General features: G+C 41.3%; 1 protein-coding gene across 5 annotated transcripts in view; it reads left to right on the top strand.

The window, feature by feature from the left end:
* Nucleotides 1-13,594, top strand: part of FBXL17 (F-box and leucine rich repeat protein 17) — a 490,032-nt gene that overhangs the window by 371,341 nt on the left and 105,097 nt on the right. The window contains exon 8 of one of the 5 annotated variants that reach the window (XM_077817280.1): nt 3,282-3,348. The exons of the other annotated variants lie outside the window; for them this stretch is intronic. Within the exon in view, the coding sequence (XP_077673406.1) occupies nt 3,282-3,319 (38 nt within the window). The 3' untranslated portion in view covers nt 3,320-3,348. The remainder of the gene's footprint in view (nt 1-3,281; nt 3,349-13,594) is intronic. 5 annotated transcript variants of the gene reach the window in all.

Below are 13,594 nucleotides of genomic sequence, written 5' to 3'. Positions count from 1 at the left end.
TACAATGTTCTAAGAACATAATTTCCTATATATATATATATATATATATATATGCCTATCTCCTTACATATTATCTATACATACATTTCACAAAGGTTATGATGACCAGTGTGACACATATTTTCAGTAGAAACTTTACATGATACTCTTTGGTGAACTAGAATATAAATTCCAGACCCAGGGGATCTCTGTAACTCTTGTGCACCTGTCCATTTAGCATCAAGAGGTTCCTGGGTCACACACAATGCTAAAGAATGTTGATGAATTGTCTAATTCTGACGAAAAAATGTTTTGTTGAAATTTTTCCAACCAGCTCTAATCATTACCTTGGCTGGTTTAACAAGCAGTAGTGCTGAAGAGGAGTGACTGTGTATTGCTGAAGAGGAGTGACTGTGAAATAAAATGGAAAGGGGGGGAAAAAGCTGAAGCTTTTAGACCTAATCAGTAAATTGGCATGTTTTTCATTTTCCCACCCGTTTTTTGTGGGAAAGCGTTAATGCATTAAGCAGACTATAAAAACTATAATTGTACACCACTTATTTTCTATTGTCTCGTATATAGTCTAACCTGACTGTATCTTTTCTTTTGTGGGACATTCATCATGCCATAACCCTGTCTTTGGTTATTTGAACCTGATGAAAGAAGCACATACTTCTGATTTCTTCTTCTCTTGCTTAACTTACTTAAGCAATTTCATATCTTTGACATAGTCTTTTGCTGTCCTTTCTTTTTCCCCATACCATAAAAAATAGTAAGGAAAACAGATGGGCTCCTAGAGAATTGTTTAGATGTAGATAATTGACTGCCTTAAAAATTAATGCTTTAAAATGTTCTCTTTTTTAAAATGAAGGGGACAAAATTGCCTTCTTTGGGACTTACTCTAGCCTTCCACAGGGACCCTGTCTCTCTTTATTACCCTTCTGCTCCTTCCACATAGTGACTGACTGACACTTTCTGTTTCTTCCTACACACACTGTCTGGACGCTATTAGTGGGCAAACCCCCTGCAGCTCCTACAACATGGAATAGCTTTTTATAGCTCTCTGCCTCTCAAATTTATATCTATTTTGAAATTTCATCTGCAAACATCTATATTTACTCCCTTACTTGTACCTTTTAGTTTTTCTCTTTCCCTGTTCTCATTGTATATTTTAACGCTGTGTTATTTATTGAGGGAGGATGGAGGCCTGCCCCATAGTTTGAGAACTGCTGTACTAGAGCATACCTTTTAGAAAAACAACCGTCTTATTTCTGTAGATATGGAAGTCCAAACTTAAAAAAAGAAATGTAAATGAGTCCTTTATATGAACAGACACATTTATGATAATGACAACAAATGTAAACTCCCTACTGTTCTGTCTGCCAGCACTAGATTATTTTGTCATAGACAAATGATCACTCACATGCTTAATACAAGTATAATTTCTCTCACACGTAATTTATGGGAATCTGGTACTAGGCCTTATTCGTATTAGAATAGAGCAATGGTTAAGAAATAGGCCAACTAACTCTTTTAGCATGACAAATCTGGTGCATAGCCAGAAATAACATTAAGAAAACACTGTATAAAGGCCAAAGAGACTGTTCTTTTTTCGAACTAAACATGGAAGGCATAACTAAAGAGGTTTCTTAGGCCCAATCCCCTCAGCCCCTGGAGTTCACTATACTAACACCTATCTATGTGAGGTATTAGAGAGACAAGGTGGGTGAGATAATTGGACCAACTTCTGTTGGGGAGAAAGACAGGCTTTTGAGCCACTCTACCTTGAGTGGTCCCTTACAATATGTACTAACTACTTATGCTAAACAATCTGTTCCACCTTGCATTTAGTCGTGATGCTGGGAGTATATTTCCCAGACTTGAATAAGAGTGCTGTGTGACTCAAAAGCTGGTCTCTCCCACCAACAGAAGTTGGTCCAATAAAAGATATTACCTCACCCAACTTGTCTTTCCAATGTCCTGGGGCCAACATGGCTACAGCTACATTGCATACCTACATAGGGTAGTCAGACCCATATAAGCCAAGAAATATAGCTTTCCTTTCCTAAAAAGTTTGGGAGTTTCATTTGAACAAAAATATGCAATTAGTTGCAATTCAACCAAACTACCCATACTATATCTTGGGAAGGATTTATGGTTCGGTGAGTCCTTCCTGCCACTTATAAAGGTACAAAAAGATAGATTGATACCAAACAGTAACCTTAGAAACACAGAATGCTAGACTCTTATTTACAAAAGGGTTTCTGTTTCTTTTGAAAGTGCATACACATGTCAGGAACTAAGAGAGCTCCTGTAAGGAATATTTCCACCATATGTCCCATAATACGTGTTCATGGTGTTTCTAAACTGAGGTAAATTTAGTTTCAAATCTGCATGTATTTATCAACAGGTATTATGTAAAGTCCAGTACTCTGCTTGTGCACATATGTCTCACAGCTGGTTTTATAAATGGCTAGTTGTACAATATTAACATATTAGAGATCAGTCATAGAATCCTTATGGTGTATTGTATTTTCTCTTCTCTCTGACACAAGTAAGATCCACAATCCGATGTTTGGTTTCTGAAGATTCATAGATTCTTATTTCTCATTTGTTTTTTCTCTCTGTCTACAAGGATATTTAAATACAGCAAACTAGTTTCTTAGCCCGAAGTTGTTTCTACTTTTGCTGTAAAAAGCCAGTAACATTCAGAATTATACCTTGAAATGTTCATGTTTCATGCTTAGTGAATGCACACCCTGCTAGCTGGGCCCAGGAACAGCAAAGACACCTGCAGGGGGTGGGGAAGGGAGATCTCAGCCAGGATCAGCTGTGGCTGTGTTCCAGGTGCCTCTTCCTTCCCCCAACCTTCACTTCTGTCAGGTGGGACCTACTGCTTCACTTCCCCCAAACTACTTGTTTGCCCCCATGCTGCATGGTGTGGGGAGGAAAAAGAAGGAAGTTACATGTTACATCTGAGACAGTCCAGGCCCTTGGCTGGAGGAGTTGCTACAGTTTAATAGAGTGGGCGACTAATCAGTGTTAGAATTTGGGTTGGGGATGTATACAGGTTGCTTCACAGGCAGGGGTTTTCATTGCAGGATCTTTGTTTCAGCCTCATCTTTAAATTAGTTACTGGATCTCCTGTGATGCAAAGGCATGGCTGATCGTCAGCTTTGGGATCTTGAAGGCAAAATTAGCCTTCAGGATCCCAAAACTGACCCCACAAAACTGCTTTGTGGGCTTTTTCATCTTCTTCTATATATTCTAACTTCTAATTTGCTTTTTCTCTCTGTCTACAGTTGATAGAGTAGGAAGGGTCCTGTTGAGGGCTGCGTAGGTGATGATCCCAGGAACTCACATGGCATGGTGAGGGGGTATGTCTCTATATTTGGTGCAGCTTGTGGGTTTTTCTTCCACCTCCTGGAATACAGAGGGTATGATTGCATTAATTAACTTTTTATTACATGCAGATATTATCAAATGCATCTTTTCCATAGGCCAGAAAGCTGGGGAGCCACCTGGGCCGTGGCCCAACCATTTGGCACTATATATACCTTCAAGTCAGCAGCACTGCTATGGGTACCCGCATGGCCCCACAGTATGCTAACATTTTTATGGCTGACTTAGAACAACGCTTCCTTAGTTCTCGTCCCCTAACAGCGCTACTCTACTTGTGCTACATTGATGACATCTTCATCATCTGGACCCATGGAAAAGAAGCCCTTGAGGAATTCTGCCATGATTTCAACAATTTCCATCCCACCATCAATCTCAGCCTAGACCAATTCACACAAGGGGTCCATTTCCTGGACACTACTATACTAATAAGTGATGGTCACATAAACACCACCCTATACCGGAAACCTATTGACCGCTATACTTACCTACATGCCTCCAGCTTCCATCCAGGACATACCACACGATCTATTGTGTACAGCCAAGCTCTATGATACAACCGCATTTGCTCCAACCCCTCAGACAGAGACAAACACCTACAAGATCTCTATCAAGCGTTTTTACAACTACAATACCCACCTGCTGAAGTGAAAAAACAGTTTGACAGAGCCAGAAGAGTACCCAGAAGTCACCTACTACAGGACAGGCCCAACAAAGAAAATAACAGAACGCCACTAGCCGTCACCTTCAGCCCCCAACTAAAATCTCTCCAGCGCATCATCAAAGATTTACAACCTATCCTTAAAAATGATCCCTCACTCTCACAGATCTTGGGAGACAGACCAGTCCTCGCTTACAGACAGCCCCCCAACCTGAAGCAAATACTCTCCAGCAACCACACAACAAAAACACTAACCCAGGAACCTATCCTTGCAACAAAGCCCAATGCCAACTCTGTCCACATATTTATTCAAGTGACACCATCATAGGACCTAATCACATTAGCCATGCCATCAGGGGCTCGTTCACCTGCACATCTACCAATGTGATATGTGCCAGCAATGCCCCTCTGCCGTGTACATTGGCCAAACCGGACAGTCTCTACCCAAAAGAATAAATGGACACAAATCTGACATCAGGAATCATAACATTCAAAAACCGGTAGGAGAACACTTCAACCTCTCTGGCCGCTCAGTAAAAGATTTAAGGGTGGCAATTTTGCAACAGAAAAGCTTCAAAAACAGACTCCAAGGAGAAACTGCTGAGCTTGAAATAATATGCAAACTAGATACCATTAACTCGGGTTTGAATAGAGACTGGGAGTGGCTGGGTCATTACACATATTGAATCTATTTCCCTAAGTTAAGTATCCTCACACCTGCTTGTCAACTGTGTAAATGGGCTCTCTTGATTATCACTACAAAAGTTTTTTCTCCTGCTGATAATAGCTCATCTTAACGAATTAGCCTCTCACAGTTTGTATGGCAACTTCCAGCTTGTCTGTATGTGTGTGTGTATATATATATATCTTCTTACTATATGTTCCATTCTATGCATCGGATGAAGTGGGCTGTAGCCCATGAAAGCTTATGCTCTAATAAACTTGTTAATCTCTAAGGTGCCACAAGTACTCCTGTTCTTTTTGCGGATACAGACTAACATGGCTGCTACTCTGAAATCTGTCATTTGGCACTTGGTGACACTCTGGCACTTCAGAATTTCCCACTCATCTTCTCCCATTGGCTCCCTCTGAGTCTCATTCTCTTCCCTGACGTGCCATTACTGGGTTGCCTGGGGAGATGTTGTGGATGGGAGTGGCTGAAGGGGTACAGGCATCAGATAGTTTGAGCTAGAGGGCGCTTAAATCTGAACCACATGCCACCTGCTTGCACATCCCAGCTTGGCAGGTGAAGCTCCGGCTCCAGGGACATCAGAGCAGCAGGATGAGCAGGGAGAGTCTCCAGACCTTGGTGGTTAGGCAAGTCTGCTGGGGACTGCATCACAATGCTGCAGACAGCACCCAGCCCCCTCCCTGCTTGTCCCTTCCTGCTGCTTTGGAGTGGAGCTGGGGCTAGTGTCAGCAATGGAAGGGGGGAGGGAGTGAGACGGGAGGGGAGGAGAAGGGGAAGGGGCTGCAGAGGAGGGAGCTAGGCAGTTCTCTGCACTCCCCCATTCCACAGCTTTCTGCCATAGACCTCGCACCCTTCCCACAGCTCTCACCTGACTCCCCTCAATCCCCATCCCACAACCCTTACCAGACCCACAAATAACACCCCCACTCAGCCCCCTGCCCCTGCTTAAACACACACCTGGACCCATCTCCCACCCCCGCAAATAAACCCACTGCCCCAAACCCCACAAAACCTCCTCCTTCCATGGTCCCCACTCATCTCACCTCCCCACCACACCAGCCCCCATCTTCTCAAATAACCCAATCCCTTGTTGCACAGCCCCCAAAATAAACATGCCCAGAAAACATCACCCTGCCAAATCCCTTGCTCAACCTCCCTCTTTGCCCACGGCTGCTCCACTGCTCCTTACTGCCCACAAGGCCCTTCTCCTTCCCACAACACCCAAATCCATCTGCCATACAGGTCAGTCCAAATGGCCTGAACTCCTGGTTGCACTAAGCCCCCTCTCCCTTCTTCATTTGCTCCAATCCTCTATGACTCATCCAGGAAGCCCCCACAGGGCCTTTCACCCCTTTAGCCCTTGCATCAATATCCCATCTTCACTTTGGAGTGTTATGTGAGTGTGGTGACCTTTTCCCTCTTCCTCTTCTCCTCCTTGTCTTCTGGGATAGGGGCTTCCTGAGAGGGAAGAGGTGGATCAGACTAGTGGAGGTGTGCAGTATACTGTATGGCTCCACAGTCCTTAATCTTTTCACAATGTTGATTCTGTTGCCTCTGTAGATGGATGCAGTCATGTCTGTTCTTTGACAAAATTGGCCCAGTGGCTGAGATGCCACCTGCTTGTGTTCACACAATGGGGACCATATCTTCCTGCAGCTTTTGCTGGACCCCACTGGCCTTTTGGTGAATGACTTTTCACTAGGGAACCCACTGATTGTCCACTGATACCAACATATGGATTTAGTTTAATTTCATGTATTTGCAACTGTATGACCCCAGATTACCCACCATGGACATATGTAAAAGACAGCTTTTTGAATTGGCAGGGGGAGTCATACCATTTATAAGGGTAAATCAGTATATGTGCATGTCTTTCTTTTCTGTTAACAGTAAAATAAAATGCATTAGATTATTGGTGGCTATCTTAGGTCGGATTTCTTTTGTTTGGTTTGGTTCTTTGTTGTTTTTATAGCAAGATTGGACTTTCTAGCCTTTTTGATTGCATTGGTTAATCCTTAAAAGAGGGCTAACATCTGATTTATTCAAAGACACTTAGGAAGATGGGAGTTCAGTGTTTCCTGATATAGGAGTTGTCGTGATGTGGGAGATTATAACGTATGTAGTAACCAAGTCAGCAATTTGGGATATCAGTGGAGGTCAGAACAAGTGTGGATATATGTCAGCAGCTTGCCATGCCTGGTAACCACCATGAATCAGTATTGGGGTTAGATCAGGGACCTGCTGATTCCCCATTGCTGTGATACAATGGGAGAAAAAACATTCTTCTTCTCTTCACACATGCAAGGACTTTCTATTCTAGGACTCTACCTTAATCTCAATTAAATTTGTGTATTCGCACAACAGTGTGCTTTGAATATAGGAGGGTATGGAAAAATGAACACTGTTAATGAGATGGCGCTCATTGCTCTTAAATCTGGGAAAAGTCTAATTCAGTATTCTACCAAAGCATTTAATTTCGTAAATATGTTTTATCAGTGTCACTGGCAGTGATGCACTTTTAGCTTCAAAATTAAGAGAGAAAGTTCCATTTGAGTTCATTCCCAAGACCAGTTCCTGTTCACATAGGGTAAACATTACTTATAAAGATGATTCTAAAATTTAATTATTATTTCAAAGCTGTTTTAATGATGTTTATAAATGTTATAAATTGGACATTTAAATGAGTCCTTCCATTACTGTATAATTAAGACTGACTGAAAGTAAAATTACATTTTAATAGCCTTTTCTCTTTTCCATGAAGGCAATGGCAGAACTCCCATTGACGTCAGAAACTGCAGCATTAGGCCCTAAATGTCTCTGTCTTTGTTAAAAGAAAAGGAGTCCTTGTGGCACCTTAGAGACTAACCAATTTATTTGAGCATGAGCTTTCGTGAGCTACAGCTCACTTCATCAGATGTTGCATCTGATGAAGTGAGCTGTAGCTCACGAAAGCTCATGCTCAAGTAAATTGGTTAGTCTCTAAGGTGCCACAAGGACTCCTTTTCTTTTTGCGAATACAGACTAACACGGCTGTTACTCTGAAATCTGTCTTTGTTGTGAGTAATCTCAATAGCAAAATACTGTATCTCCTTACAAGAGTACTGTTTAGCCAACCATTGAGTGGCTGGTACAGTGCTTGTTCCTGAGAAAATGTTTCTGAGCTAGCATAGAGATTTTCATAAAAACTGATAGACATCATAATGTTTTGGCAGATTTTAAATTGCCATTTCATTTGAGAGAGAACTGTATTGCTCTAACCAGCATCAGCGTACTGTAGTAGCCTTTGTTTTCTGTACTGAGATTATTCACTGGGAACTACACTGAAGTTACCTGGCCCACTTTGACATGCATCCACATCTAATTATGCTCCAGTGATGCAAGGCCAAGATGATATAATGGAACCTGAAATCCAAGTGAAAAGCTGAATGCGACATTGAGGCTCTTCAACTCTGCTATTTATTATTGCGGCAGAGTTAGCACCTAGATCCAAAGAACAAATAACTTGGATAGTCTCATTGGAATATCAAAGTGGATAACCACAATGGGATGAAAGCTTTCTCAGAGCCATTAAAAATGTCAGGCCAAACACCTTTAGTAAGATGTAGAAGAACTGGAAGAAAAATATGTAGCTGCTGATTATGATGTTGGTGTCAACAAACAATTTGTTTTTAATGTGAGTTATAAATACGTCTCCAACAAATTCTGTTCTAAATGTTGCCACTCACTGTGGTAATAACATAAATACAGTGACTTGTATTAGTGCATCTGTCTCCTCCAACTGATACCTAAGGTGAAGATGTGAGACAAAGGAGAAATAGGTGAGTTTCAGGGCAAGAACATCAAAACTATATATTTGAGCCTGATCTTCCTTTCAGAGATCGCCTGGTGCACTGTGTGTGTGTTAACTTCTGTACACATATGGTATAGCTGATTTTACAAAATACTCTTTTACAGTGGTTGCACTTCAAAAGTTTCTTCTGTTTTGAAAGATTCTACCAGTGTGAGATATTCCTTATATTTAAAACCAGTAGAACCAATAATATTTCTCAAATGAAGAGAAATTTGAGGGCATATAGGGAAATATGTAGGAAAAAAAGTAGCTTTGAGACCAAAACGTATTCTGTTAAGAGCTATGGTCCCGTAATAGGCTTTATTTAAGAGAACGGTATTGTTTCATATATATATATATATGATTTAGTCCATTTTATTCAGAACATCCCATACGCAGAATGTATACTTTTGTTAATTGAGAATTTAAAAAAATATTTCAAATAATCCTCCTATGGCACTTGTTCTTTTCAGTAGACTTTACTGCAGCTGATTATATTGTTTGGGCTAGTTCCAGCCCTGTGTTGGGTCTTCTTTTGCTAGTGTAACCTATGGACAAGGAAAGTCCACTGGAGGGGACATTGTGGCAGAGAGAAGGCAGTCACAACCTTTTCTCTGATAAAGACAGAGGTGATACAACCCAGCTAGTGAATTTCTAAAAGTAGGAAGTGCTAGCTGGAAGGAAGGGAAGCCAAAGCAGATGGGATGTGTTAAATCAGTACATCCTCTGGGGAGACTCTGTAAATGTAGGAAAAGCCTTGGCCTGAGGCCAAATTAGTCTATTCTTGTTCTGGGGAGGCAGCCCTACAATGTATTGCTTACGTTAAATTCCCTTCCCTTCTTCTATGGAAACAAAGTTTCAGAAACCTGGGTAAAAAGAGCCACACAAGCTCTTAAACTCATATAATTTGTTTAGTCTAACTTTAGTATGTTCCTACATATTGTGCTTCTAATAATGAGAAAAGTAGCTAGGCCTATAATAAGCAAAAACAATGTAGACAAAAGAGAACATTGATTTAAGGTCATTGTGTCAAATGCAGCAAAACACTCTGTTTATAGCAGGTCAGGCATGAGTTTACAATTAGCACTAATTACTGCAGAAAAATCAAAACAGCAGCTTTAAGGAAGGACACTTTTCACTGCAAGATCAAAGCCATGTCTGTGCAGAATAGCAAAGCCTCCACTATTTAATTGTACTGAAGTGCTAATTGGATTTTGAGGTGCTTTCATGTGTTCCCCCAATTAACCAGTCATCCCTGACCAAATCCACATAAAAAGAGATTATGAGTTTTTAAAGCTTTTGTCTGCATGATTTTGATTGGGTAGAAGGAATGGTGCCTTCTTTCTATGTAAATTGAGGGGGTTTGGGTCACAGTTACTAGCTTGCTTGAAATGAATGGATATGGAGCAGAGCAACAATATACTATGCTGTAAATAAATAGTTAACTGGCATCTAGAAATCAGTGGAGGAAAACAAAAGCTACAGCTAAACCTTATATTTATGTTTCTTAGTTTATTGATACACATTTTGAAAAGGGAGATTTTGATGCCTGGGGCAATTCCTGTGTTTAGTGAATTGTTTTTTATTTTTGTCGGTGTTTTATATTTTTCATTATGATAGAACTAGCATTGCTTATTTTTAGTATTCATTTTTTAGACATATTTGCAAACTTTTCCAAGCATTTTTTAAATTCTTCAGTTTATTTTTATGACATATGTAAAACTACTGTACAGAATTATTTTATTTTTTTTTTAAATCTTTATTAAGTTATTAATGTTCGAACATTATATGCATATGTGAAAATACAAGAAATATGATGTCAAGACACCAGTAATGCAATTCATGAACCTCAGAGAGTTGGGAAAAAAACCCAGTTTGTCAGTAGTAAAAGTTAGTTATCTAGTATTTACAAATTGTGAACCTTTTAGGCAAGGGGTGGAGAAATTGCCTCAGTAGTAAGCTGTAGGCATCACCTTTAACATACCCTAAAACTCCGTCTCCAGCTTACAAGCAATACATCTCCTCATCCAGATTCAGATAACTTGCCATCATCCAACCTCTAACTCAGCTAAATCTGGGAAAGCACGGACAGTTCACCACACAGATCTGTTGAATGTATGACATAAAGCTGAGTTTTATCCAAGTATTTGGGCACTGCAACCCAAATCATCGTGCTGTTCCCTTCAGTGACTTCATATACATATTGAACAGGAAGAGTGACACAATGTGAACTCCACAAGAGAAATTCCTAGAGGCAGGTCAATAATTGATCACAAACATTGTATTAGTACTTCTCTGACAAACCATTCTAACAATATCACCTGTTCCTGCCAGGGTCCACAGAGGAGTCAACAAAACCTTTCCATCAGTGATATCTATGAGTATGATAAATGTAGAGTTAGTTTGAGTGATTGGCACCCGGGTGAGTCTACCTAGGGTATGAGAAGCTATACACCAAAGCTGTACACAAGTTACTGTGTGCTCACTGGTGCTGCGGTTACCTGTGTGTGTCACTAGGACTTCTGGGGGGGCATATTCCATGGTTCTTTGTGCTGCACTAAGCTGAGCTGCTCTAATTCTTTCCCTGTGACTTGTGACAGAATTTATCTGTCCTTCTGGGCACACAGGAAGAATTGTGGGAAGGCATTAGAGGACTGTCAGCTTGAAGCCATTTGGTCTGTGTCCTCATACGAAAGTGGGTGGATTACCAGCCTAAGGGCATGGCTACACTTGCAGATGTAGAGTGCTGGGAGTTAAACCAGCCTTCGGAGACCGCAGCAGGGAAAATGCTGCCGTGTGTTTACACTGTCAGATTCAAGCGCACTGGCTTGGCCACATTAGCAGCTCTTGCAATACCACAAAGAGCAGTGCATTGTGGTAGCTATCCCAGCGTGCAAGTGGCTGCAACGTACTTTTCAAATGGGCGGGAGGTGGAGTGTGACAGGGAGTGTGTTGTGTGTATGTGGAGGGTGAGACAGTGTGTTTGGAGGGGACTGAGAGAGAGTGTCAGCATGCTGTCTTGTAAGTTCAGACAGCAGCAGACCCTCCTCCCCCCCGCCCCTCTCTCTCTCACACACACTCACAACAACAGCATTCCATACTAATGGTTTGTTTTGTCCCGGAGCAGATAAGCATGCCGGCTGTCAGAAATGGAGCTTTGAAGGGGGATATCCGCATTCCTACAGCCAATTCCAAAACAATGAGAAGAGTGGCCACTTGACTTGACACCTGGGCATTTCAGCTGGAGCACAGCAAGCATTATGCTTCTTGTGGAGGTGGATTACCAGGAGCGCTCCAGTTCAGGGTCCGGGTGCTCTATGTGCCTTGCCAGTGTGGACGCATCGGGAATTAGGGCTCCCGGGGCCGCTTTAATGCGCTCTAACTTGCAAGTGTAGCTAAGCCCTTTGTGAAAGTGGCACTCCAACTCTCACCTGTACCACCTCTGGGTCAGCTAACTTGGGATTAAAGCACCTCCAAACTCTAGTAAGAAGCTTTTGTGTGTAGGTGGGAGGGAATTTAGAGGTGACTACAGAATAGGAGCCTGAGTTAACTCTGCAGTGAAAACATATCCTAAGACTTGACAGATGGACACCTGACCATTGTTCATCACTAGGAAGAGGCTAGGAAGTGAACCAACAAGGCTCAGTCTCTGCAATACCTAGGCCAAAACCTGACTGAAAGAAATCAGGAAAATCTGAGGACTCCAAATGGCACCTGAACTGTCATGCCATGATTTTCTCAGTAATCTTCCTGAAATAAGGTGCTCAGTTGGTAGAATTGACAGCACTAACAGATAAGTGTCAAATAACCAATTGCTAAAGGGTTCCTGGTATCCTGCCCTCCCATCGGCTCATCGTGGTTATGAGAGGGGTCTCTCTTCTTTCCTTATTAATCAAACTTTTCCATGTTTTTTACTGAAGACAGATTTTTAAAAGGAGAAGCTGTGTACAATATCGGAACTACACCAACACAAGTAAGACTGTTCTATTTAGTAATTTCACTATAATTACTTTAAAGTGGTTAATTGACTTAACCAGGAACAAGCTGTGAAAATAAACAATGTAAAGACCTTTATTTCAAACAAGGTTTGAGATAAGGTCCAACCCCCCCCCACCATTCTTTTACTTTCTGATTTGACAAAACACGTTCTCCCTACCTCACTTTATTGGTTTTTATATTTCCTTTTCAAAGTGTGGCCACAGGCTCCAACCTTGGGACTTCACAGTATTCTCTCTTGGTTCCTTTTGGCTGATATGAAGGCTGAGCTGTGCCTGGTGGATGATCTAAAGATAAGGGTGGACATACAAGGCAGGCTGCAAAAACCGTAGGTGGCTTTGCACTTCCCGGATTCCTGGAGTTGTGTAAGGGATTTATTAACGTAGGCTGCCTGCAGGCTAACAGCACCCCAGACTGTTGCAGTATCTGACATACAGTATGACTCCATCAGGAACTCTTTAATGACCTGAAAATCAAAAAGGAATCCTACAAAAAGTGAAAACATGGATAAATTGCTAAGGAGGAGTACAAAAGAATAGCACAAGCATGTAGGAACAAAATCAGAAAGGCTAAGGCACAAAATCAGTAACACCTAGCAATGGACCTAAAAGGCAACAAGATGAGGTTCTTAAAATATATTAGGAGCAAGAGGAAGATAAAGGAAAGTGTAGGTCTTCTATCTATCAGGGAATGAGAGTTAATGACTGATAACATCAAGAAAGCCGAGGTGTTTAATGCCAACTTTGCTTCAGTCTTCACTAAAAAGATTAATGGTGACCAGTTACTTAACACAATTAATATTAACAACCGGGGGAAGGAATTCCAGCCAAAATACGAAAAGAACAGGTTAAAGAATATTTAGATAAATTAGATGTATTCAAGTCAGTAGGGCCTGATGACATTCATCCCAGGGTATTTGAGGAACTAGCTGAAGCAATATCAGAACTGTTAACAATTATCTTTGAGAACTTATTGAGTTCCCAGTGAGAGTGAGGTCCCGGAGAACTGGAGAAGGGAAAACTTAGTATCTTTAAAAAGG

This window comes from Eretmochelys imbricata, chromosome 5 (genome assembly GCF_965152235.1).
Source record: "Eretmochelys imbricata isolate rEreImb1 chromosome 5, rEreImb1.hap1, whole genome shotgun sequence".
Lineage (NCBI taxonomy): Eukaryota > Metazoa > Chordata > Testudines > Cheloniidae > Eretmochelys > Eretmochelys imbricata.
This window is presented reverse-complemented; position numbering and strand designations above follow the sequence as displayed.